Source organism: Dipodomys spectabilis, unplaced genomic scaffold (assembly GCF_019054845.1).
Source record: "Dipodomys spectabilis isolate Male_0828 unplaced genomic scaffold, ASM1905484v1 ptg000076l, whole genome shotgun sequence".
NCBI lineage: Eukaryota > Metazoa > Chordata > Mammalia > Rodentia > Heteromyidae > Dipodomys > Dipodomys spectabilis.
The window spans coordinates 9,635,911-9,663,018 of record NW_024870753.1 but is presented as its reverse complement, the minus strand read 5'-3'; the positions used below and the strand labels follow the sequence as shown (position 1 = coordinate 9,663,018).

Sequence of the window (27,108 nt, the reverse complement as noted above, 5' to 3'; positions counted from 1 at the left end):
TGCATTCACATACATGCGCGCACACACACATACACGCACACACACACTTCTCTCTCTGGCACACACGAGTGTGCATGCACAGATGTGTACATTCACATACACGCACACGCACACACACTTCTCTCTCTGGCACACACGGGTGTGCATGAACAGATGTGTACATTCACATACACGCACACGCACACACACTTCTCTCTCTGGCACACACAGGTGTGCATGCACAGATGTGTACATTCACATACACGTGCGCGCACACACACACACACACACACACACATCTCTCTCTGGCACTTCCCCCGGCCGTGCGTTCTTGGTGCAGTACCGTGTACACACATACACGCACACACACAACCACACTTCTCTCTCTGGCACACACGGGTGTGCGTGCGCAGATGTGTACATTCACATACACGTACACGCACACACACACACGCACACATCTCTCTCTGGCACTTCCCCCAGCCATGCGTTCTTGGTGCTGGCATACTCGTGCAGCACCGTGTCAACCCTGTGAAACAGCATGTCTTCAGATCCCGGGTCCTCCTGGCCAAATGACCAGGACACAGAACGTTCTCAGCGGGACAGAGGGGAGGAAGGACACCGAGGAAGCACAGAGCAGGCGGTGCTTCAGACACAGCCCTACTGATTAAAGAAAAAAACCACCCACATGTAACGGCTGGGGAGCTGCTGTTTGCAGTTTCTATCGGAGAGGAACGAGCTCCCAAACTCTAGCCATGGTGAAGAGCCAGGATTCCGCACCTGCTCCTCTTAAATCCAAGACATGCACAGGCCCTCTGCCCGGCTGCCCAGCTGATCCCGAAACTCTGAATTTATGATGTTCTCAAACTGGAGGGAATGAACGGTTCTGGGTTCTACTGAGACAATATCCCCAGGGCCCAATCCCTAGACCCTAGAAGCGAGAATGAGCACAGGGAGTAATTAGAGCGGGAGACGGGGATCTTTTCCCTTCTGTCTGCTCCCATCCTCTTCTCATTGTTTTGTGATCTTAAATATTCTTTATGGAAATGTTATAGAAATTTTTGTCATCAAGCCAAGAGTTAGTGTCCTATAATCCTGTAATCCTAGCTACTCAGGAGGCTGAGATGTGAGGATTGCAGTTCAAAACCAGCCCTGGTCGGAAAGTTCATGAGACTCTTCAATTAGCCACCAAAAAGCTAGAAATGGAGCTGTGGCTCAAGTGGTAGAGCACCAGCCTTGATCACAAATGCTCAGGGACAGCGCCTAGGCCTTGAGTTCAAGCCCTAGGCTGGCACACACACACACACACACACACACACACACACACACACACACACACACACGTCATCTATTTAGAAAATACAGTAAGCCTGCCTAGTTTATGGATTTGTTCTACATGGCTGTAACCAAACATGTTTTACAAAATTAACGAAGTGACACTGATCAAGAGGCATTGTACCCATACACTGATACATTGAATTGAAATTCCTCTATACAATATTGTTCAACCTTCTTCTGTCTCTCTACCCTCCTCTCTCCCTGTTCATCTTACTCAGTTCCTGGAGCTTTTCACTGGAGTTGCAATGACAGATGCTTCTGGCTTACTGTGCCCCCGTGCTGCCACCTGCTAGACAAAGTGGGTCACTTCACCTTGATTCAGGGCAGGATTTCACAGCCAAGAGATTCCATATTGGCTAGTCGGTGTCACATGCAGAAATCAGGACACTTGCTTTTCCGAACGGTGCCAGCTCCTAATAGATAAGCATCCCTACAGTGACACACAATTTTCATATTATAATGAATGCTTTAAAATGGCCAAATTCAACCTCTTTCTGTGTTAGAAAACAAAGTCATACAAGTAAATTATTAGAAGAAAGGCTGGTAGCTAAGTGTGGGCAAAATACGACTCTCCTCTCCCCGGCAAATTTCCTGGCTTGATCATCATACACCGCGTCCATATTAGCTCTCCGCTGCACCTCACAAACATTTGTGGCTTATAATTAGGATGCACCTATTTGAGATAAGACATAAAGAGTAAACTTTTGTATCCCTGGGTAAATTCATTTAATGTTCCTTTTGCTCCATGTATACATTCATTTGCATGTGTCTGAGCAGCTGTGTTTGTGAATTGTGTTAATTGTGGTGCAAATTGGTAGGGGCTCAGATTCTGCTTCCAGGAAGGCATAGCTCACAGCTGTGATCCTAGCTACTCAGGAGGCTGAGGTCTGAGGATCGCGGTTCAAAGCCAGCCCGGGCAGGGAAGTCTCTGAAACTCTTGTCTCCCATTAATCACCAAAAAGCTGAGATTGAGGGGACCAGCCTGGGAGTGCATGAGAAACCCATTCTTGATTGACCGCTGGGCACGGTGGCACACGCCTGTCATCCCAGCTTCAGGAGAAGTTGAGGGCAGGAGGATTGTGGCACCCAGCCAGCCTGGGCAGAAAGTCTTGGAACTTCCATCTCCGCGGAGGAACTTGGGCATGGCCACGTGCGTGCGCCACCCCAGCCACTGTGGAAGGTGGCAAGTTGTAGAATCGCCTTCTAGGCACATGCTCAAGCAGGAGGCAAGACCCTATCGCAAACACAACCAGGGAGCCAAGTGCTGCGGGCTCATGTCTGTATTCCTACCTACTCAGGAGGCTGAGATCTGAGGATTGTGGTCCAAAGCCAACACCAGCAGAAAAAAATTGGAGATATATCTCCAATTAGCCACCAGAATCCAGAAGTGAGCTGTGGCTTAAAGTGGTAGAGCACTACCCTTGAGCAGAAAAGCTCAGGAACAATGCCCAGGCCCTGAATTCAAGTCCCATGGCCGACAACATAATAAATAACCAAAAAGGTACCAAAAAGGCTGGAGGCGTGGCTCAGTGATAGAGCACCAAGCAAAACTGGATGTTGAAATAGAAATTGCGCACACAGATGTTCATAATAGCACATTTAACCAAAAGAAACAGCCCCAAAATCCATCTGCAGATAACTAAAAATAAATAAAAGGTTATTAAGTCTAAAAAAAAAAAACAGACTGACAAGACTGTGGCACAAACTTTAAAAATGTCCTGCCCCGGGCCATCCAAAAGACTCCATTGCAGAGAAGTATCTAGAGTGGGTCAGGCTGAGAGAGAGTTGCTTGCATGGCTTAAGGATGGAAATAAGGTGGCGAGAGCCAACGCGTAGCTGCCAATGGCGTGTATTGGTAAACGGATGAGAAATGATTGAATCCCATCATTTCATAGGTATCATATATCCCAAAAAGCACATGTTTTCAACATTTGGCAATTGGAAGGTTTAATACACTATTAAAACCAGAAAATATACAAAAAAATACGATCACATCTCTCTATACAAATATAAATAATATAGATGTAGTTTATACAGAGCGGAAAGCATGCTAAACAGGAAGTTGAATTCCAACTATAGTTGCAATTGCATCACCAATGAGAGAGTTGAGAAAATGACAAGACAGTGGACAGTATCTTTGGCAGGACAGAAGTGGGAGGAAAATCTCTGTTCACTAATTTTTGTAACTAAGTTTTTTCAAAGCTGCTTGCTTGAGGAGAAATGCATATGATATCAGAAAGTCCAGGAACTCTAGAACCGAGATTCAGCCCTGGGGTGCATGTCTTTTAGCCTGCACCCATTTGCAGAACTCAAACCCTTGGCATAAAGAAAGACAGTTACCTGAGATCAGAGGCAATCTGTTGGTAATCTGTACATGATAGCTATTTCTAGAATGTAAGAGAATCTCTTTATAGTCAAGCTAAACACGTATGATTGGCCAGAATATTGACTAGAGAATGAGAGGAATCAATACTTAATGGACTGTATAGTCCCTTGACAAATTAGAGAACAATCTATGTCAGTTAAAAGGAAGCTTCTAGAAGCACTAATGTCTACGGGATGATTCCTCCATGAGTACAAGGTTGAGAGCCTCGGTCCCACCTAGCTCACGACTTCCTACCTCTGTAACACCGGGCCTTAATTACTTGCTCAGTACATTGGGTAATAACATTTTCTACTCCCCGTGATTATTATTTGAGCTATGAAAGCAGTGTTTATAAAGTGCATGCAATAATGTCGAGCAAATACATTATGAAAGATCTTGTTGAATAAAAAACTGTCTTAAGAAAGTCAGCCATTAATCAAGCCAAAAGCTCTTCAATCTTCCCGATTTGTCCCCAGATCGCGGTGCGATCTGGGTTAGGGTTAGGGTTAGGGTTAGGGTTAGGGTTAGGGTTAGGTTAGGGTTAGGTTAGGGTTAGGGTTAGGGTTAGGGTTAGGGTCAGGGTCAGGGTCAGGGTCAGGGTCAGGGTCAGGGTCAGGGTCAGGGTCAGGGTTAGGGTCAGGGTTAGGGTTAGGGTTAGGGTCAGGGTTAGGGTTAGGGTTAGGCGGGAGGCAGAGCGTTAAGACGGCTCACGACAGGAAGTCCACCCCCCGCAGTTCCACACGCGGTGGGGTAACGCCTTCCTCAGAGCCGACTTCACCTCCTTGTTCCTCAGGGAGTAAATCAACGGGTTGAGGGAAGGGTTCACAATATTGTTCAACACCTGAACCACGGATTCCAGGCGCGGATTGGGCGCCGGCTGCAGGTAAACGAGCATCACAGGGCCGTAGAACAGGAGGACGGAGGTCAGGTGGGCGCTGCAGGTGGAGAAGGCCCTGCGCCGGCCCTCCGAGGAGCGGATGCGCAGGATGGCGAGGACGATGCGTGTGTAGGACGTGAGCACCAGCAGGAAGCAGGTGAGCGAGACCACCCCCACATTGGTGAGGCTCACCGTCTGCACCAGGGAGGTGTCGGCACAGGCCAGACGCAGCACCACGGGGATGTCACAGAAGAAGCTGTCCACCTCGCGGGGGCCGCAGTAGGGCAGCCTGAAGATGAGGAACGTGAGGACCGAGGCGTGCAGCGAGCTCCCCAGCCAGGCCCCCAGCGCCAGGCCGGCGCACGCCCGGCCGCTCATGATGGCCGTGTAGCGCAGAGGGTGGCAGATGGCCACGAAGCGGTCGTAGGCCATCACGGTGTACAGGAAGCACTCGGTGCAGCCCAGGCAGTGGTAGAAGAAGAGCTGGGTGGCACAGCCCTGGAAGGAGATGCGGTGGTCCCGGGTCACCAGGTACAGCATCATTTTGGGGGAGCTCACTGAAGGGAAAAATATGTCAAACACCGAGAGATTTCCCAGCAAGAAGTACATGGGGGTGTGGAGGCTGGGGGAGCTGAGGAGGGCTAGGAGAATGAGCAAGTTCCCCAGCAGCGTGAGCATGTAGAAAGCCAGGAGGAGGACAAAGAGGACATTTTCCAGGCCGGTGGTTTGCGGGATTCCCAGCAGGAGAAAGTGCGTCACGGCCGTGTGGTTTTCCATCCGCGTGGTCAGGGCTGGGAGAGGGGAAGGGCTGGCCTGGGGGCTTGCCCCAGAAGCGGAGATCCCGCACAGCGGGGGAGACCCACGTGCCTGCTCCCCAGCACTGGAGAGGAGAGACCAGTGCGGCTTTCAGTAAGGCAGCTATCTTCCCAATCCTTCCTCAGTCCCAAGCAGATAACCGGATAGGTGATGAGGCATGGAAGGCACTAGAAGAATCTTCACTGTTGCCTATACCCAGTTTAATTGCCACGTGTTCCCAGGCTGACTCTGTGAGTGAGAAACCTCCACGTCCCTCGTGGATGCGCTGGTAGACACATCAATAGAGGTCAGTGTTCTCAAGTAAAAGCCTCGTGAAACACTGCCTCACCCACCCTTGGTTTTGTGTGTTTTTAAAATGTGTTTAATCCAAGTACACAGACCAACACCTAAAATGCTAGCTGCTCAGGAGGCAGAATCTGAACTTGAGGCTCCAAGCCAGCCTGGGCAGGAGAGCTCATGAGACCTCTCCAATTAACCAGCCAAAAGAAGCCAGTAGCGGGAGAATGGGTCAGCTGGCAGAGCACCAGCCTCGAGCTGAGCCAAAAGCTAAGGGAGAGCACCCTAGATCTGAGTTCAAGTCCCAGTGCTGGCAAAAGAAAACTAACACTGTGTTTAAGCTGTGTCAGAAGGGCGGCTCAAGCCAACAGCAGAAGCCAGGCCAGCACACCAGGCAGGCACGAGGCTCCGAGTTCACACTCCGGTACCGGCAAAAACCAAGCCGCCTTTAAGGTGCTCTGGTATAGCGGCACAAACCAAGCCACCTATAAGATGCTCTGGTGTAGCCGCCGAGGGGCCGTGGGTTGGGGGGGAGGGGGTGGTCACCGCGGCAGCCTGGAGGCCTCGGCCAGCTCAGCCAGGCCGCAGAGACCACAGAGACCACAGAGCCAGCGGAGGCTGACTACTGGATCCTCAGCAAAGCAGAAACGAATGAATCCGCACCGCCGTGTGGGGGACAGGTGGACAGGAAATCCCTGTGCAGGCAGAACCACCTCCCCGGGACAGAATCCCACAACCACCTCCCCGGGACAGAATCCCCGCTCTCCCCGGCCCGGGTGCGGTGGGGCCGGGCGCACTCACGGCTCCCAGCGTTGGTTTTTAGGTGAAGCTTCTTGGTGGGGTAGCCTCACTGCGCCTCCCTCCCCAGCAGCAGCACAGGAGCGGGCGCGTTCAGAATGAAGGGGAACACGGCTCCTCAGGTGAACCCCAGCCCACATCCAGCCCACCCCCAGTCCCTTTGTGGTTAGCTCAGCTGCCTGGGCCCCAGCCAGGCCTGGAGCAGGGGACGCGGCGGCCCTGCTCTGAGCGGCAGAGCTGCCAGCCACCCCCTCAGGAAGGAATAAACGTCTCCAGCCACCCCGGAGACCCTCTTCTCCGGGGACCCTGAATGGCATGTGCAGAGCAGAGGGACCAATTATCCCGCGTTCACCCCTCCTCCCTCCTTTCCTCCCCCCTGCCTCTCCCTCCTTACATCCCCGCACCTGAGTGTGCCCACTCAAGCTGGTGCTCGACTACTTGAGCCACAGCGCTGCTCTTGGCTTGTTGGTATCTCATTGGAGGTCAGAGTCTCACGGACTTCCTGCCAGGGCTGGCTTCAAACTGTGACCCTCACATCTCAACCTCCTGAGTAGCCAGGATTACAGGCGTGAGCCACCGGCATCCTTCCTTCATTACTTTTTTTTTTTTTTTTGTCGGTCGTGGGGCTTGAACTCTGGGCCTGGGCGCTGTCCTTCAGCTCTTCAGCTCAAGGCCAGTGCTCTACCATTTGAGCCACAGCGCCACTTCCAGTTTTGTGGTTTATTGGAGATAAGAATTTCACAGACTTTCCTGCCTAGGCTGACTTTGAACCTCCATCCTCAGATCTCAGCCTCCTGAGTAGCTAGGATTACAGGCATGAGCCACCTGCTCCTGGCTTCCATTACTTCTTATACTAAAACATGGTTGCCTACACATGCTCCACAATATTCCATTTCAGAGCTCTGGAATTCTTTTTTATTTTTTTATTATTATTATGAAAATACCATACAGAGGGGTTACAATTACATGGGCAAGATAATGAGTACATTTTTTTTTTGTCGGTCGTGGGGCTTGAACTCTGGGCCTGGGCGCTGTCCCTCAGCTCTTCAGCTCAAGGCGAGCGCTCTACCACTTGAGCTACAGCGCCACTTCCAGTTTTCTGGTGGTTTATTGGAGATAGGAGTCTCACGGTCTCTCCTGCCCGGGCTGGTTTTGAACCGCGATCCTCAGATCTCAGCCTCCTGAATAGCTAGGATTACAGGCATGAGCTACCAGCACCCGGCAATGAGTACATTTCTTATCAAGCATTGTTGCCTCCTCCTTTGTTTCCCCTTCCTATCCTTTCCCTCCCCCCTCCCGCCACCCCCCCCCCCCAAAGTTGTAAAGTTTGTTTTTCGACATAATGACTTGTACATCTCATTGTTGCAATGGGTCCACCTGTATTCCTATTTAAACACTTTGTTTTTTCCCTTCCCCACCACAAATTATACCAGCATCAAATACAGTGAAAGCAGGGGTTATACTGTTGGGGAGGGATATACAAAGCAACAAAGAAATCATCTTATAAATATGTTAGAAACTATCACAAGAAAGAAAAAAAACATTTGAGTCCTTATCTTGGGGTTCATTTCACTTAACATCAACATATCTGACCTTTTCTGCTTGTCTCAGACATATACTAGTTATTGCAAATAAGGGAAACCATGGGACCTATGTTTTGGGCCTGGCTTACTTCACTTAATATAATTTTTTCCAAGTCTTTCCATTTCCTAACAAGTGGGGCAATGCCATTCTTTCTGATGGAGGCATAGAATTCCATTGTGTATATACACCACATTTTCTTGTTCCATTCATCTACTGAGGTGCATCTGGGTTGGTTCCATATCTTAGCTATGGTAAATATGAAAGACCCCCGAAGACTTGGGGTGTCCTTCAATCAGAAGAGACCCTTCCCCAAGGAACAACGAGACCACTTGTGCGGATGCAATCAGCAAGAGGTTTATTCGGGCATGCCTCGGCTCCCAGGTGCACTTAACCACGAGATCCACAAGGTTCGAGTCAAGTGTCTGAGAACCGGTTACACGGGTACCCGGGGCGACAAAGTCTATCGGGAGACTTGCGCGCCGAGTGCTTGAAAGCACCCTCTTTTTATGGACAGCAGAAGCGAGGTTACAGAAGCGAGATGCGTGGTTACAGGGGGATGATTGGTTAATTTCAAATTACGCTCAGGGTGAGGATTGGTCAGGTTAAGCTAGCCAGATGGGGTAGGTGGGGTTGGGGGGAAAGCTGACGTGTCGGTACTTGCCCGGACAAGTCTGTGCGGGTCGTTATGCACCGAAACTGTTTGTTCCCTAATTTTGACAAGTGATTTATTACATTCTGCCCTACCCTGCCATTAGGGTTAAGTTTTACAGGAAGGGACAGGTGGGTCGGCTATTTTCTAGGAATGTCTGGCTTTAAGGCATGTACTAGGGTCAGGCTAGGGTCTGCAGGCAGTGACTCAGAGGCTCGAGGTTTCGTTTCCTGGTTAGCGGCCTGCACTTATCCTGCCCCACCACCCCCTTAGGTATGCAGGGTAAGGGGCAGCAATTTTCTTGGGGTACCTAGTGGGCAAGCACGGGCTGGGGTCTTTCAAATAAGGCTGCAATAAACATAGTCGTGCTGGTAGCTTTAGTGTGGTCTTGTTTGTGATCATTTGGGTAAATGCCCAAAAGTGGGATTGCTGGGCCATAGGGAAGCTCTATGTGGAGTCTTTTGAGGAACCTCCATACTACTTTCCAAAGTGGTTGAACAAGTTTACACTCCCACCAACAATGCAGTAAGTTTCCCTTCTGCCCAGCATCTGTTATTATTAGAGTTCTTGATTATAGCCATTCTAACTGGGGTGAGGTGGTATCTCAGTGTTGTTTTGATTTGCATTTCTTTTATAGCTAGAGAGGTTGAGCATTTCTTCATGTGTCTATTGGTCATCCTTCTTCTTCAGAGAAGTTTCTCTTTAAGTCTTTAGCCCAATTATTTATTGGACTGTTGTTTCTTTGAGGATTTGTTGTTGGGGGATTTAATTAATTTAATTTTAAAAATTAAATTCCAGGTACATTTTAGATATGAGACCCTTATCTGTTTTATGGCTAGTGAAGATCTTCTTCCAGTCCGTGAGCTTTCTATTGATCTTGCGAGCTATGTCCTTTGCCATGCAGAAGCTCTGCAATTTCATGTAATCCCATTTGTCCAACCTTTCTTTGATTTGTTGTGTTTCTAGGTCTCTATTAAAAAATTTCGGTTTGTGCCAAGGAGACCTAGTGTTTCTCCTATTCCATCCTGTAATGTTTTCAGTGTCTGCTTTGACTCCGAGGTCTTTGATCCATTTGGAGTTGTTTCTGGTGCAGGGTGATATATAAGGATCTAGCTTTAGTGTTCCTACAAGTAGTTAACCAATTTTGCCAGCACCATTTACTGAAGAGACTGTCTTTCTTCCATTCTATTTTTTTAAGAGCTCTGGAATTCTAACCCTTGGGCTATTTTCAACTAGGAGATCCAAGCTCCCCTTCAGATGTTTGCGATTGCTCACTATTCTAATGCCTGGAGGGTCCGTGTTTGAACAAAGAGCTGGAAACTGGGAAATAAACCACTGGGAGGAAAGAGCTGAGGCAACATGGGGGGGAGGGGCGGGAGAAGGCCGAGCAGCCTGGCGGCACTACTTCCCAAACCCAGCCAGGCCCAGAGGCTTGCACTTCCACCCCGTTTTCTGAAAAGTCTTTTTTTTGGTTTTCCTTAAGACGGCCACCTTTGTTCATGTCCATATGCACGCATTGCAGTGGATTGATGGGCATGCTGAGAGTCCAGGCAGTGGGCTTCGTGTAGAGACCTGTGAGCTGAACAGCCCTCTTCCACCACCTTTGCATTCCCAGTCCTAAATTCCGTGGCTTGTTATGGTTTTAGAGTCACTTTCCCAAAGAAATGGAGCTACCCAACCGGTCCTTACTGGGCAGGCTGATTAGGAGCGATTGCTCTGCTCACTTCCTTACTTGGACAAGCAAAGCAAGCACCTATGCTGTTTCATGGTTTGTCTCCTTTTCTGTGTTTGCTCTAAAGGACTTTATTCATTTCTTTTGAGATAGTAGTCTTTTTCTTACTGATTTGTTTGAACATTTATAAAGACACTAATTCTTTGTAAGGTAAATTGTACTTTACATTTTGTCATCTGTTTAAATTTTTTTGTTTTTCCCCCCATTCCGTGTGTGTGTGTGTGTGTGTGTGTGTGTGTGTGTAAGTGTAACTTTTTTTTTTGTCAGTCGTGGCTCAAGTGGTAGAGCAATTACCTTGAGCTGAAGAGCTGAGGGACAGCGCCCAGGCCCAGAGTTCAGGCCCCAAAAATAAATAAAAAGGCACCGACATATGCATTTATGTGATACCTTGAGCTCTATTGAGCTCTAGAGGGTTTTTTTTTTTTTAATTCTATCAGAACTTTAATAGGACAAGTGGGTAGAACAGCATCATGTCCAAGTGACATGTGAGGAAAATAAAACTCAGAGAAACACAAAGGTCTCGTTCCTCCACTGTGAGGATGAACTTCCTGGAATGGCTGCCGTTCTGAATTTGCAGTTAACAAAGCCCAATGCAACTAATTTCCAGATAGTCAATTAATTGTCCCCCAAGGATGAAGCTGAGTTGGTGTCAGCCCCCCCCCCAACTCCCACCCCATGGGGACGACAGGAAGGAAGAAGCTGCCTTCCAGAAAACAGCGCTCCAGGGGTCAGCGCCTCCGAATACCGGGCCTACAGCTGGCTCCAGCGAGGCCTACAGGGGAGGGGAGGGAGATAAATGAACAGAAAGAGCCGGCGCCAGCAGGAAGAGGCATGTGGAAGTAGGGTTCCGGGGGCCCTGCTGAGCTGGGAAATGGCCCAGGAGCGCTGAACAGCAAGGAGCCAAGCAGCCCAGCAGGCAATGGCTTCACGGTGGACTCAAATCTAGGTGGTCACCAGCCTAGAAGTCTTCAGGAAGGAGGGAGAGGTAGGGTGACGTGAAGGAAATCTTTCTGAGATGAGTATTTATTTATTGAATGTTAGAGTCGATAGAATCAGAGAGCTGAGACTTGCTAATGGCACCGGGCTTGTTTGTGCATTTTTATAGAGAATTTTCAAACCCAGATCCTTCTAGTTAAAATTTCAGAGATTCTGAATATACTAGGTTCACTTCTATGAGAACTTATCATTCCAACTCTTGTATTCATTTAAAAAAAAAAATCAGTGAGACATAATCTAACTCTCTTGTGTGTGGATCAACCAAATTGGAGGAAAAATAAAAGAATATTATGTATTCCTTCAATTGATTTAAGTTTAATGTTACTATGTTCATCCTGACTTGAATGCTCAGCCTTTCCATCAGTCTCCTGATGGAAACAATACTCCCCCGCATCAGTGAAAGATCAGCTCTAAAACCATCGGTAGAATCCTGAAATTCTAGTGCCAAACCCTTCACATAGCTGGTCACGTTAAATTTATAAACTAGGCAGAGTAAAAGACCAGCAAGCAATAACAGCATGGTAGCCTGAGTCAGACAATGAAGTCCCGCGAGATCAGTGTGAACGTGGTCTTGGAGATGTGGGGTATGTCCAGACTGCACTGACTGACTGACAGCTTGCCGGAAAGCAGGCAGGTGAGGAGGGGCTGGCTGCCTCTCCACACTCGACACCTTCCAGCTTGACAGAGGAACTTTCCCCCAGACCTGAGCAAAACTCAAGATCCAGGGGTGGGAGCCGGAGAAGCGAAAAATCTGGATAAAGAGCAAGAGAGCGAGACTCAAAGAGAGAAAGAGCGGGAGACAGACAGACAGACAGCAGGCAGAAAGTGGGACAGAGAGAGGCCGAGGCGGAGGCAGAGGGTTGGGAGGTGGACACAGGCCTGACGGGACCTGAGCGGGCGGCGGACACAGGTGCCAGGTCCCCAGGCTCCGCGGGCTGCAGCGCGGGATGCGGGGCGGGATGCGGGGCGGGAACGGCACGTGGGTGTCTCACTTCACCCTGGTGGGCCTGCACCACCCCCCCCAGCTGGGCGCCGCGCTCTTCCTGGCCTTCCTCCTCATCTACCTCCTCACCGTCTGCGGCAACGGGCTCATCATCCTCACCATCCTGCTGGACGCGCGGCTGCACCGGCCCATGTACTGGTTCCTGTGTCATCTCTCCTTCTTGGACATGACCATCTCCTCGGCGATCGTCCCCAAGATGCTGGCCGGCTTTCTCCTGGACAGCCGGCTCATCTCCTTCGGGGGCTGTGTGATCCAGCTCTTCTCTTTCCACTTCCTGGGCTGCACCGAGTGCTTCCTGTACACGCTCATGGCTTACGACCGCTTCCTGGCCATCTGCCGGCCTCTGCACTACGCCACCATCATGACGCGCGGCGTGTGCCACTGCCTGGCGCTGGGCACCTGGCTGGGCGGCGCCGCGCACTCGCTCTTCCAGACCACCTTCATCTTCCGGCTGCCCTTCTGCGGTCCCAGCCGCGTCGACTACTTCTTCTGCGACATCCCCCCGGTCCTCCGCCTGGCCTGCGCCGACACTACAGTCAACGAGCTGGTCACCTTCGTGGACATCGGCTTCCTGGCCCTCACGTGCTTCGCGCTCATCCTCACTTCCTACGGCTACATCGTGGCCGCCATCCTGCGGATCCGGTCGGCCGAGGGCCGGCGCAACGCCTTCTCCACCTGCGCCGCGCACCTCACGGTGGTGGTGGTGTACTACGTGCCCTGCACCTTCATCTACCTGCGGCCCGGCTCCCAGGAGCCCCTGGACGGGGTGGTGGCTGTGTTCTACACCGTCATCACCCCCTTGCTGAACCCCATCATCTACACGCTGCGCAACAAGGAGATGAAGGCCGCGCTGCGGAGGCTGGGGGGCGTCCGGGACGTCCAGCCCCACTGAGCCCGCCGGGCCGGCCAGACTCAGGCAGAGAGGGGAAGCTCCACACTGCCATCTGGTCCAGTTGTGGTCTGGAACTGCGTCCACACCACTCAGGGAGGGAGCACCCTGTGGAAGGGATCGAGGACGAGCCAGTCTCCGTGGGTGAGTTCGTTACTGATGCTAACCCCCGTATGGCTGCAAATTAACCTTGGTGTGGAAGATCGATCTGACTTTGACCACAGTCGTAGGCAGTAGGTGCGTGTGTAGATGGTTGTTATCCTTATGAATTCTATAACTACCGGGAAGTTGAAATTCACTGGGGTGAGTGGCTTTTTCCAAAAGCCCTGCTCTTGGCCGTCTACCTCAGTGAGGAAGATAAGATGACCTTGGACCTGACCTTGGGGGAGTACTTTCACCTCAATGTGAGGAACCCACTACCTGTGCACTGAACCAGGGCCCGAGAAGGTTTAGTCTCCTTGGTGTGTACAAGGCTTGGACTTGGTAAAATAATGGGTGTGTCAAGGTGAGCGTGCTTGGTCCTTCTTCCCCCACAAATGCCACCTCCTGTGGATTAGGGTCCCCCTGCTCTTCCATGGCTGTTCCCAGAGCGCTCCACTAAGATGGTGGACACGTGTGTGTGTGTGTCTGTGTGTGTGTCTGTGTCTGTGTCTGTGTCTGCTCTGTGTGTGTGTGTGTGTGTCTGCTCTGTGTGTGTGTGTGTGTCTGTGTGTGTCTGTGTGTGTGTCTGTGTGTGTGTCTGTGTGTGTGTGTCTGTGTCTGTGTGTGTCTGTGTGTGTGTCTGTGTGTGTGTGTGTGTGTGTGTCTGTGTGTGTGTGTGTGTCTGTGTCTGTGTCTGTGTCTGCTCTGTGTGTGTGTGTGTGTGTCTGCTCTGTGTGTGTGTGTGTGTCTGTGTGTGTCTGTGTGTGTGTCTGTGTGTGTGTGTCTGTGTCTGTGTCTGTGTCTGTGTGTGTGTCTGTGTGTGTGTGTGTGTGTGTGTGTGTGTGTGTCTGTGTCTGTGTCTATGTCTCTGTCTCTGTGTCTGCTCTGTGTCTGTGTCTGTCTGTGTGCCACCACACTCCTGCGCTCTCTATGTGGCTTTGGGGTTAGGTTGCGGGGCAGGGTGGGAGGGGCAAGCCTCTGGCTACAAGGAGATGTTGAGAGCCTTGAAGTGCGTCCTAGTCGCCTTCTTCTAGGAACGCTGCCGGCCTGGCCCTGGGCTTCCCTGGTCCTCCGCTGTCCCCATGCCACTCAGCACGTCACCACTAAGAGGATTCTGGGTTCCCCAGGCTCCAACTGGACGGTTTCAAACCTGGGACAAGCTGGGCACCGGTGGCTCACGCCTCTAATCCTAGCTATGCTGGAGGCTGAGATCTGAGGATCACAGTTTGAAGCCAGCCCAAGCAGGAAAGACTGTGAGACTCTTCATTAAACTACTCAGTAAAAGCTGTAAGTGGTGCTGTGGCTCAAGTGGTAGAGTGCTAGCCTTGAGCACAAAGAGGCTCAGGGACAGCGCCCAGGCCCTGAGTTCAAGCCCCAGGACTGGCAAAAAAAAGAAAGAAGGAAGAAAGGAAGGGAGAAAGGGGGGGGGGGAAGAGGGAAAAGGGGAAAGAGAGCAAGGGAAACGCTAGGAGACTGGCCCACACTGAAAGCCTTCTAAGAAGTGTGGGTTGTCCGCGAGTGCCTTTACTGTCTGTGGAACAGCAGTGATGCAAAGTTAAAGAGCACCCCCTGCGCCCCCGGGCACACAAACGACTTCAGGTATAACTCCAAATCAGTGACGTTACCGCCTGTCCCAAACCTGTTTCCATGAAGAGAGGAAAATGCATCTCCACGTGAGGCAGAGCTAGAAATGTACAACCAAAAGCTGACCGAGAAACAACTGGCATGATTCATTGTGTAGTATGTATTGTGCAAGAAAAGATCCGGTATCTTAGCCACTAAAGTAAAGATAGACTTCTTAATGAATAGCCCTGGGGACCCTGAGTAGCCATTTGGAAAAAGATGACCTTAGATCTATCTCTTATCTGCTGTAGGCCACAAAGTTAAAAAAAAAAAAATCACACAAGCACAGAGAGAACATGGATGAATTATTTTTTCACCATTGTGTAAGAGAATATTTGTGTACTATTACTCAAGCTCCACAAGCAGTTTTCAACACGTTTGAATGTGTATGTCGATGTACTTAAATAACAGGAGGTAAGTCTCTCACCATGGGAGAGAAACACGCAGAGAGGAAGCAGGCGTGGAGCGGTGCTCAGCGTGAGACTGGAAGGCAGCCGTGGAGGCAGTGGGTGGCGGTGGGAGAAGTGGGAAGACGTTGACCAAGGGGCATGGCGTTCACAAATGGCCATGGCGGACTGACACCCCTCTGAACAACTACTTAAACATACTTACCAACAGTTTAAAAAATAAAGAAAAGCAGACATGCTGCTTGGGAGACCAAAATCACGACAGAAAAAAAAAAAACCAGCAAATTAAAAAGTGTTCACACAATGCAACATTGAATTAGCTTTAAGACGTCAAAGACAGGAAGAATCCAAGAGAGGCTGCGTGCGCTGAGCCCGCCCTGCGGGGGGGAAGAGCAGGCAGCAGACACGAGAGAATATTCCCGGCAGGTTCAGACCCAGCTTGCTGGGAACACCGCGGAACGCGCTGAACACATTGTCCTGGCGCTCATTAGTCCTCTCCAGGGCTCCGATGCACTTGAGAGTTGCGTGTAGATGAAATCTGAAAGATCTCCCTCTGCATGGCGGGGGGAGCGGGGGAGGTTCTGGGTGACGTAAGAGCACCCCAATGCGGGCAAGGCTCTGCCAGCTGACACACAGCATTAACACGCTGCCTGCACACGTCCCCGTGGCACACGTCCCCGCGGGATGCGGTGGAGGAGGACGGCTCCGGAGTCTCCGCTTGAGAACACAGGCGGAAGCCTGGGGCTCCCTAGAGTCACACAGCCTCGGGTGCTCCAGCTCTTCCTTCCATCCGTGATTGCCCTGCCAACGGCCTAGGCCGAGCAGGGAGACGCTCCTTCCGAACAGCACAATGACCCGGAGGCCGGCAGCACGAGGACTCAAGCGCAGCCCGGACGCGGCGCGGCTCCATCTTCCTCCGGCTCCTGAGGCCGGCGCGTCCCGGCCGAGGGGCAGCTCCGGGAAGGGCAAAGCAGATCACCTTGCTGTTCGTGTGGGGTTTGCTCGAAGGGAGTCAGCTAGCTGTGTGTGAGTGTGTGAGTGTGTGTGTGTGTGTGTGTGTGTGTGTGTCCAGGTGTGTGCGCGCATGCGCGGGTGTGTAAGATGGCTCCGGCGCCAGAGCTCTTCAACCAGACCAGTGCGGTGAGCCACTTCGTCCTGGCGGGGCTGCTGTACACAGCCGAGCACCCCGCCTTCTTCTTCCTCCTCTTCCTCCTCGTCTACGGCACCACCGCGGCCGGCAACCTGCTCATCCTGGTGGCCGTGGGCTGCGCGCCGCGCCTCCGCTCCCCCATGTACCACTTCCTGGGCCACCTCTCCTTCCTGGACGCCTGCTTGTCCACCGTGACGGTGCCCAAGGTCCTGGCGGGCCTGCTGGCCGCGGAGGGCAGGCTCATCTCCCTGCCGGGCTGCGCCGCGCAACTCTACTGCTTCCACCTCCTGGCCAGCACCGAGTGCTTCCTCTACACCGTCATGGCCTACGACCGCTACCTGGCCATCTGCCGGCCCCTGCGCTACCCGGCGGCCATGAGCAGGCCGGTGTGCGCGGGGCTGGCGGGCGGCACCTGGGCCGTGGGCGCCCTGCACTCGGCCCTGCACACGGCCCTCACCTTCCGCCTGCCCTACTGCGGGCGCCGCCACGTGGCCTACTTCTTCTGCGACATCCCGCCGGTGCTGGCGCTGGCCTGCGCGGACACCTCGGCCAACGAGCTGGCCATGCTGGTGGACATCGGCGTGGTGGCCGCGGGGTGCCTGGCCCTCATCGTCGCCTCCTACAGCCTCATCGTGGCGGCGGTGCTGCGCATCCGCACGGCCGAGGGCCGGCGCCGGGCCTTCTCCACCTGCACGGCCCACCTCACCGTGGTCCTCCTGTACTACACGCCGCCCGTGTGCATCTACCTGCAGCCCGGCGCCGCCGGGGCGGGCGCGGGCGCCCCAGCCATCTTCTACACCATCATCACCCCCGTGCTCAACCCGTTCATCTACACGCTGCGCAACACGGAGATGAAGCGGGCTCTGCGGAGGCTGCTGTGCCGAGACTCCTGAGCCTCCACCCGGCAGCCTCCCTGCCTCCCCGACCGGAGCTGCTACTCCACCCGCCTGCCAGGAGAGCAGCCGCCAGCCATCCCCAGGACCTCGGAATGACTGGCGCCCGCCATGACTTGGTCAGTGACCTGCCTCACATGTCAAGGGAAGGAGCGGGGCAGGCGAGGGGTGGGCGCAGGGCTACTCAAACCCTCCTCTGGCTTTAACATCCTTTTAGCATTTTTGCAAAATGATTTGATTTCCAGTGTGCCTGTGAACGTGGAGACGCAGCCGGCGTGTGTGTAAGTGCTCCACGGGTGTTTATGTAACAGAAGATTGCGTAGGTGACAGCCCGTGTCCCATTTAGTGGGAGCCCCTCCCCCCGCTGGCACCCCATCCCAGAGCTGCCCGCCGAGGCTCCTGGAGTAGCAATGTGTCACCTGCAGACTCTGAGGTGGGACCAGAAAAACATCCGTAAGATAGGTGCCCGCCGCTGCTGGCTCCCTGGCACAGGCCAGATCGGAGGGGCACCGCCAGGGAAGGGCCAACCGCCAGCGGGCCGCACCTCCTTCCAGGGCCACCCCACCCCTCCACAGGCTCTCACCGGGTCACCAAAGACAGCGCACACCCCCTGCACGCAGATTCAGACTCGTGCAGCCAGGAAACCCTCAACTGCTGAGAGCGAGGCTCAGTCGCTGCAGGAGGAATGGAGATTTAGAGAATGGAGACTTATTTTTCTCCTGGGCACAGAAATGACCACACAGCTGGCTGACAAAGAAGGGTGGGAGACATGAAGGACAGGAGAGAGACTCGGAGGTGGAGCGAGCGGCTGAGGCAATCGCAATAATCACGCGTTGCTGTCAATGAACTAATGGCTACTGAGTAGTTCCAAGTAATAAAGATACGCAAGGGATGTTGCAGAAGAATTCTCTGCAGGATTTCTCTCAAAGGTGACAGAAATGGACAAATGGGTGTAACTGATGGTGTCACTGCAAACAAAGAATTCAGAAAGTGGCAATACTGATTAGAATTGTATATTGGACTGTGGACATGGTGTACATGAATTCAGCCAATCAGACACCAAGGAGAAGATACATTAGGCAAATTCCTAGATAAATATATAGTGACTTCTAGATGGCAGAAGCTGCCAGGTTTAGAAGAAAGATAACACAGTACATGACGGCTATGATCTGGAAAACGATGCCTCTTAGAAGGCAAAGAGAGTGCTAGAACCCACGGGGGAAAAACGTTTTCAGCAAATGTAGTGCAGTGTTTTATAGCATTATTCTGATATTAATGGGTACATATTGTTGGATGAAGCAAGTGACTAATTACTATAAACAATCTTTAAAAATAAATAAATAAGGGGCTGGGAAGGTGGCTCAGTGGTAGAATGCTTGCCTTTCATGCATGAAGCCCTGGATTCGATTCCTCAGCACCACATAAACAGAAAAAGCCGGAAGTGGTGCTGTGGCTCAAGTGGTAGAGTGTTCGCCTTGAGCTGAAGAGCTGAGGGACAGTGCCCAGGCCCAGAGTTCAGGCCCCACAACTGGCAAAAAATAAATTAAGTAAATAAAACCAGGACTGGGATAACAGTAGATCAGACCACCAGCCTGGCCTGCCAGAGGGCCAGTTAGCCCCGTAAAGATAGATCAGTGTCACTGAACCCCTATCTGTTCCTCCCGCCTGGCCATACGGATCGCGTTCCTCTCTCTGTCCTGCGGCAGGGCCCAGCTCTTTGATCCTGGCTCACTGTGTAAGTCAGGAGTGCTGAATTTGTTGTCTCTTCTTTGCTTTTCATGTTTTGAGTGCCCAAGAGTGGGCCCAGCATTTCTTTTTTTTTTTTTTTTTTTTAATTTTATTTTATTTTATTTGAGAACATACTGTACAGAAGGGTTACAATTACATGGGCAGGATAATGCATACATTTCTTACCAAGCATTGCAGCCTCCTCCTTTGTTTACCCTTCACCTCCCTTCCCAGCCTCCCCCCTCCCCCCACCCAATCATACCCCCCCCCCCCACCGACATTGTAAAGCTGGTTTTGACATGACATTTTGTACTTCTCATTGTTGCAACAGGTCCACCTGAATCCTTAAACCAGCATTTCTTTTATTAACAACTCAGACACTAAGCCTCTGACTTTTGGAAAACCTTAAACTACTCACTCCAGTTTTGTGGAAAGATAAGTTCTACATGCCAAGAATTATGTAAATGAGGTCTTTTATATCTGAACGCTAAAGTGCCCAAACCCAAACAGCACAATTTCAGAGAAATTTTTGTTTGTTTGGGTTTTTGTTTGTTGTTTTTGCCAGTCCTAGGGCTGGAACTCAGGGCCTGGGCACTGTCCCTGAGCTTCATTTGCTCAAGGCTAGCACTCTGCCACTTGAGCCACAGCACCACTTCCAGCTTTTTCTGTTTATGTAGTACTAAGGAATCGAACCCAGGGCTTCATGCATGCTAGGCAAGCATTCTACCACTAGGCCACATTCCCAGCCCCAAATGTTCATTTTTTTTTCTCTTTTGGTCGGTTGTGGGGTTGAACCCTGGGCCTGGGCGCTGTCCCTCAGCTCTTCGGCTCAAGGCAAGTGCTCTACCACTTGAGCCACAGCGCCACTTCCTCAGAGAATTAATTTTATCACACATTTAAAGGCTAGCCATGATGTTGCAGAACAGTTACATCTGAAGTATTTTTATAAGAAATAAATAGACCACAATATTTGCATCTCTTTTAAAATTCTAGTAAGTGCATCATTTAACAGTTACTTAAAAGAATAGTTGATAGTGTTGTACACAAAGCCGGGGAGCCAGAGAGCCGCAGGACTAGGAGTCACTGTGTTAGTAAAGCAGCAGTGCTGGTGCGTCTCAGGCCTCACCTGGAGCTGCTCCTGTGCTCCTCCGCCTGCTGCGGACGACGGCTCCGAGGCACGGCGGTGTGCTACGAAGCTCTTCCTCGTCATCTGCTCCCCGACGGGTCACAGACACGTCTGTTCAGCAGCCTCCTCCATCCTTCCCTTCTCTGTGATCACAGTGCAGCCTGCCTTGAGGCGAGCTGGGAGATTTGACACTGCACGTGAATCTCCTGGAACATAATATAATGCGTGTGTTTGTTCCTAGACTACCTGCAACCAGCGTCTGCTCTTCCCCTCACAAGCCACCCGCAAGCAGGGATAGAGAGCCGAGGATGCTCGGGATGTAGCAGGGCTGGGCCGTGGACGCGTGTGGGGAAGTGGGGATGGGCAGGGCGCCGCGCCCGGCCCTGCCGCTCTGTTGCGGGCTCCTCGGCACCGGTGAGTGAACGCAGCACAGCTGTGTGCGGCCTTCCTTGTTGATAAACATGAAAAGATTGAATCCTGTAACACTTCAGGGTATGTCTATCTCTGAGATCCTCATAAACTCCGTAACACCTTTCCTCCAAATAATTTCTAACATAGACACGTGGCTTAGCTTAGGATTTTAAGTGGTTATGGAGCATTTAAATCTCGCTCTGGAAGCCTCACTTTAAAGAAAGTCTTGGGGGTTCTAGCAAGCTATACTTTTATGAGTTTCTGAGGGAACTGTATATTACATTTAGATCTCTCCTTTCTAGTAGATTCTGAAACCAAGCACCAGCACAAGCATTACGTTTCAGTAGTAAGATGTGAGAGACAAATGGATAGGGATAGGTAGATAAATTATATGGCCAGATAGATAACGGAGGGAGAGAGGCAGAATGATGTGTCTCCATATTGTATATGTTAAGTATATATAGCTGAGGTGTAAGAGGCGGGCTCTGTAGTAGCACAGGAAAGACCAATCATTTTTTCCATGTGTTAGACAAGCCATTTAAAGACCAAAAGGCACTCTGGATGTAGTGGGCTTTCAAGTCGCATATGCCAATTGGTGTATCCAAATGCCTTATTTCCATATCACTTTAGCCTTTGTCCTTTACATTGGGTCAGTTGAATTACACCGATTTACTTCAGAATAAAAGGGTAAGCAATTTTATTGGAAGGATAAGAAATCTGCACCTCTCTGTTGGCCCCTGTTCTACCGGTTTTTCTGCACCATTAAATCTCATGGCCCTGGACTTTTCCCTTGATAGTCAAACACACTACCATCTGGCCAGAAGCTTTAGAAGGGTGTTGTTTCTGATGATGTCTCCTTCGTTTCTTCAGCTTCCTGAGTTTTATTGTAAGCCAGGCTGTGTAACTCTCGCCTCACATCTGCGTGAATCCTGAGCAAAATCCTGAGATTTCCAAGTCATCTCTGCAGGCCTTCCCAGACTTCTGCCCTGCTATGCAGGTGTATTGATTGTGTGGTCTGTAAGAACTATCTAGTTCAAAGGGAAACCTTTTATAAATAATAAACCCAAGTATTTCAAATCATCTCCTGAAACCATTTGGCCATTAACCTTCTTACTGCAAAAGTTTCACCATGAAGTTGAGGGAGAGGGAGAGGGAGAAACAGAAAAAGAGGAGGACTGGGGGAGGAGTAGAGTCTTCTGAGTCTTTCAATGTCTATATCAAGATGATAATCATCAACAGTTGTGGTGTCCCATGCCAGTAATCCCAGCACAGAAGAGAGAAGCCAGCCTGGGTCATAGAGTGACCTCATGAGAAGAAGGAGAAAGAAGGGGGAAAGGAAGAGAAAGGAGAAGGGGAAGCAAGGAGGAGGAGGAGGAGGAAGAGAGGAGGAGGAGAGGGGGAGGAGGAGAGGGGGAGGAGGAGGAGAGGGAGGAAGAGAGGGAGGAGGAGGAAGAGAGGAGGAGGAGAGGGAGGAGGAGGAGGAGAGGGAGGAGGAGGAGGAGAGGGAGGAGGAGGAGAGGGGGGAGGAGGAAGCGGAGGAGGAGGAGAGGGGGAGGAGGAGAGGGGGAGGAGGAGAGGGAGGAAGAGAGGGAGGAGGAGGAAGAGAGGAGGAGGAGAGGGAGGAGGAGGAGGAGAGGGAGGAGGAGGAGGAGAGGGAGGAGGAGGAGGAGAGGGAGGAGGAGGAGGAGAGGGAGGAGGAGGAGAGGGGGGAGGAGGAAGCGGAGGAGGAGGAGAGGGGGAGGAGGAGAGGGGGAGGAGGAGAGGGAGGAAGAGAGGGAGGAGGAGGAAGAGAGGAGGAGGAGAGGGAGGAGGAGGAGGAGGAGAGGGAGGAGGAGGAAGAGAGGAGGAGGAGAGGGAGGAGGAGGAAGAGAGGAGGAGGAGAGGGAGGAGGAGGAAGAGAGGAGGAGGAGAGGGAGGAGGAGGAGGAGAGGGAGGAGGAGGAGAGGGAGGAGGAGGAGGAGGAGAGGGAGGAGGAGGAGAGGGAGGAGGAGGAGAGGGAGGAGAGGGAGGAGGAGGAGAGGGAGGAGGAGGAGGAGGAGGAGAGGGAGGAGGAGGAAGAGAGGAGGAGAGGGAGGAGGAGGAGAGGGAGGAGGAGGAGGAGGAGGAGAGGGAGGAGGAGGAAGAGAGGAGGAGAGGGAGGAGAGGGAGGAGGAGGAGGAAGAAGGTTGGCTATTGGCTAAGAAGAAAATAAAATGATTTTCCCTTTATTGTCACCTTAACACATTAGGGTCTAGGCCTGAGTCACTTACTAGGTCATAGATTTTCACCTTAAAAAAATAGCATTTTACCCAAAGAAACAGGGAAGTGATAGAAGGAAATGGAGGCTGGGAGGCGGGGTAGATGGATGGTGAGCCGGGACTCTTCCAGGGGCCCTGGGGGCCAACCGGAGATCGCCAAGGCCCGGAGTCCCCTCCCTGCTCCAGACTGAGGCTTCTCCAATGAACGTGCCCTCCAGGGGTGAGGTCCAGCCACCAGAGAGAAGCGGGGTGGCGAGGAGCTACGCAGGCCCGCGTACCTGTGGGCTCCCGGGTGGAACGCAGGATGGATTCTGCCAAGGTGGGGGGGGCGGGGATGTGGGCGAGGTGGCCGAGTCCGCGTGGTGAGCCGGTGGAGAACATCCAGAGACTCATGCTGGGGGAGGGGGAGGTGTCTAATCAGGAGATCAAGCTAGAGGGAGAGCATCACTCGGCCCTTACGAACAGAGACTCCAACCCTCCAGCCGTGCCAGCCAGAGACTTCAACAGCCGCCGCCAGCAGAGGCTGGGAGGCAGAATTACCCTCTCGTTCAGGGGTGGGCGTGGAACGCAGCCCAAGCCAGCAGGCCGAGGGCAGAACTGTCATTCGTTCTGTAAAGGGACTGTTGGATGGTGTGCATAGAAGTCAGTACACTTGTCTTCCCTAGTTTCTCTACTGTCCAGCAAAGTGATCCTTGCACATAAAACAGTATCCATTGCCAAATAAATAAATGAGTCGCAGCGGGGTGCTATTGGCTCAGACATATCACTAGCTTCTCGCCAGCTATCAGGATGTTGAGATTTGAGGATCATGGCTCCAAGGCTTCTGGGGAGACAAACCCCAGAGATTCTTGTCTCAATTAGCCAGCAAAAAAACAGAAATGGAGGTGTGGCTCATGTAGAAGAGCTCCAGCCTTGACTGAAGAAGCTAAGGGAGAGGGAGAGGCCTGAGTTCAAGCCCCGGTATTGGCATTCATTAATTGATTAATTAAAAAGTCACCTTTTCTTTGCACTATGGTTGAATAAAGGTAAATGTATGGCCTTCTACAAGCTCATGGTAAAGTGGAAAGATAATTCAACTTTTGCTGTTAAACTGAGTTTATGGAAGGAGAGGTCTGGACTTGTCTCTTGACTTTAAATTTTTCTTCCTACTAAATACCACTCTTTAAACACTACCATTTTTTTTTTTACGCTACCATTTTTCTTCCTTCAGTATCACAACTGAGCTATTCGGGAAGCTGAGATGTGAGGATTGCAGTTCGAAGCCAGCTTGCACAAGAGACTCTTTTCTCCAGTTAGAGCCATCAAAAAACTGGAAGTGAAGCCAGATGGCTCACACCTATAATCCTAACCACTCAGAAGGCTGAGATCTGAGGATCCTGATTCGAAGCCAGCCAGGAAAAGTCCATGAGACACTTATCTCCAATTAACCATCAAAAAACCAGAAGTAAAGCTAGCTTGTGGCTAGCTCTTGAAGCCTCACAATTGACAAAAAAAAAAAAAAATCTGGAGGTGGAACTGTGGCTCAAGTAATCAAGTGAAAGCCTAAGACAGCACCCAGGCCCCGAGTTCAAGCACCAATACTGATGTATGTGCACACGCACACTCCTGCACGCTCATGCATGCACACGTGCACACACACATTCCAAGCTTCTCAAGTGTACTCTGTGTCCACAAAGCGAGGTCAGGACAGCACCCCCCCCCCCCCGCCGTGCCTCATGGACTCTGCGCTCTGTGGCTCCTCTGACACAGGTCTGCACGCTGCAGCATTGCTTTGCGTCTTCCAGTCTGGAGCTCAGTGTTCTGAGTGACCGGGACGCCCCTCCTGCCTCCCCCACAGCTTCTTCATGGCCAGGATCATGTCCTTATTCCTCAGGGTGTAAATGGCGGGATTCAGCATGGGCGTGACCACTGTGTAGAGCACGGAGACCGCCTTGTCCATGGGGAACGTCCGGAAAGGCCTGGCGTAGATGTAGATGCAGGGCACGAAGATGAGCGTCACCACGGCGACGTGCGAGGCGCAGGTGGCCAGGGCCTTGCCGCGGGCCTCCCGCGCCCGGCCGCGCAGCAGGAGCAGCAGTGCCGTGTAGGACCCCAGCAGCAGCAGGAAGCACAGCAGCGTGGCCAGCCCGTTGTTGGACACCATCAGGAGCTCTAAGACGAAAGTGTCGCTGCAGGCGAGCTTGATGAGCTGGGGCACGTCGCAGTAAAAGTTGTCCAGGCGGTCGGGACCGCAGAAGGGCAGGCGGACAGTGAGCCCCACCTGGACGATGGAATGGATGAAGCCGCCCAGCCAGGAGGCCGCCACCAGGAGCCCGCAGGCGGTCTGGTTCATGAGGAGGGCGTAGCGCAGAGGCTGGGAAATGGCCACGTAGCGGTCATACGCCATGACCGTGAGCAGGAAGATCTTGATGCCGCCGATGAAGTGGAAGAAGAAGAGCTGGGTCAGGCAGGCGCCCAGAGAGATGGTGGGGTTGTGCGCGAGCAGGTCCACCAGCATCCTCGGAGCGGTGACGGTGGAGTAGCAGAAGTCCAGGAAGGAAAGGTTGCCCAGGAGGAAGTACATGGTGGTGTGCAGGCGGGGCTGGGCGGCCACCACCGCCACGATCAGGAGGTTGCCAGCCACCGTCACGAGGTACACGGCTGAGAAGACCAGGAAGAGGAGGAGCCGGAGCTCCCGCTCCCGAGACAGCCCCAGGAGGACGAACGCCGTCACCCGAGAATGGTTGGCTGGGTTCATCTGCCCGGTGGGTGGCCCCGCCGAGGAACACGGACGGACGGATGGATGGACGGATGGACGGAGGGACGTGTGTGCCAAGAGCGCTGCACACTTCCGGGACGCATCAGGAGCAGCGCCGTCCTCTCTTCATCCCTCCGCTCCCAAGGAACCTGCTGCTTCCCTCCCTAGGAGGCGGCTGGCACCGGCTGGCACCGGCTCTACAGGACACGGTGCCTGGTGTAAGCAAACACAGAAGACCCTGGTGGATCCCTCCCTGCACATCCCTGTGGACGCAGACTTTCCCTGCAGTGCTTGATCATCATCTGCTTTATAAAACTACAAAACCACAAGTTGCCCACCATCCTATCCCACTTCTGGGTAGCTCAGAACTTGTGTTCTCCTTGTTGTTTGTTTTAGCTTTAAAATGATGCAAAGTCATGGATACCACAGCAAATTAGAAAACAATGTCCTTATAGTTTGTTTTACTTTGTTTATTTACTTATTTAGTTATGGTCGGTCGTGGGGCCTGAACTCTCTCTGGGCCTGGGCGCTGTCCCTCAGCTCTTCAGCTCAAGGCTAGCACTCTACCACTTGATCCACAGCGCCACTTCTGGCCTTTTCTGTTTACATGGTGCTGAGGAATCGAACCCAGGGCCTCATGCATGCGAGGCGAGCGCTCTACCACTGAGCCACCTTCCCAGCCCTGCCCTTACGTTTTGTGATGAGTGAAGAAACTACTGTTTTCTCTAAATTTAGTTAAGGAAACATGTGAAAGAGAGCTGGGCGTGGCTCTGTGGAGGCCATAGCAGGAGGCCCAGGAGTTAAGGTCAGCTCAGCTGCAGAGCAGTTGAGAGCAGCATGAACAACACAACAAGACCCTATCTGGAGGGGAAAGACAAAAAAGAAGCTGAGTATGGTGATGCAGCATGGTCCCAGCTATGCTGGCCAAAGCAGAAGGATCACGGTCTGTGTCTGAAACCCTATCTATAATTGGGGCGTGGCTCAGTAGGCAGAGCACTTGCCTAGTCTGGAATTCAGCAAAGTTGCAGAATACAGACGCTAGAGACACGATGAAACACACTCCTCATTCTCTGAATGAAATAACCCAGACACAGACATAGCCCTAAGCCATCACCTAATGAGAGAGCCAGACACAGACATAGCCCTAAGCCATCACCTAATGAGTCAGACACAGACATAGCCCTAAGCCATCACCTAATGAGAGAGCCAGACACAGACATAGCCCTAAGCCATCACCTAATGGGAGAGTCAGACACAGACATAGCCCTAAACCATCACCTGATGAGTCAGACACAGACATAGCCCTAAACCATCACCTAATGAGAGAGCCAGACACAGACATAGCCCTAAACC

The 27,108-nt window shown here is 51.9% G+C and overlaps 4 protein-coding genes across 4 annotated transcripts; 2 read left to right on the top strand and 2 right to left on the bottom strand.

The window, feature by feature from the left end:
* Positions 1 to 4,379: 4,379 nt before the first annotated feature.
* LOC122110232 (putative olfactory receptor 10D4) lies at positions 4,380 to 5,336 on the bottom strand. The gene has a single exon (XM_042682730.1). The coding sequence runs from the start codon at positions 5,334 to 5,336 to the stop codon at positions 4,380 to 4,382; it is 957 nt and encodes a 318-aa protein (XP_042538664.1).
* A 7,033-nt stretch (positions 5,337 to 12,369) lies between these two features.
* LOC122110386 (olfactory receptor 10G6) lies at positions 12,370 to 13,305 on the top strand. Its single transcript, XM_042682981.1, has one exon. The coding sequence runs from the start codon at positions 12,370 to 12,372 to the stop codon at positions 13,303 to 13,305; it is 936 nt and encodes a 311-aa protein (XP_042538915.1).
* A 3,269-nt stretch (positions 13,306 to 16,574) lies between these two features.
* On the top strand, positions 16,575 to 17,615 carry LOC122110231 (olfactory receptor 10S1). Its single transcript, XM_042682729.1, is given in 1 exon segment — positions 16,575 to 17,615. A coding segment is annotated over 1 exon segment (1,041 nt).
* Positions 17,616 to 24,810: 7,195 nt separating this feature from the next.
* LOC122110297 (olfactory receptor 4D5) lies at positions 24,811 to 25,755 on the bottom strand. Its single transcript, XM_042682828.1, has one exon. It carries the CDS (start codon positions 25,753 to 25,755, stop codon positions 24,811 to 24,813), a length of 945 nt encoding a protein of 314 aa, XP_042538762.1.
* Positions 25,756 to 27,108: the final 1,353 nt, after the last annotated feature.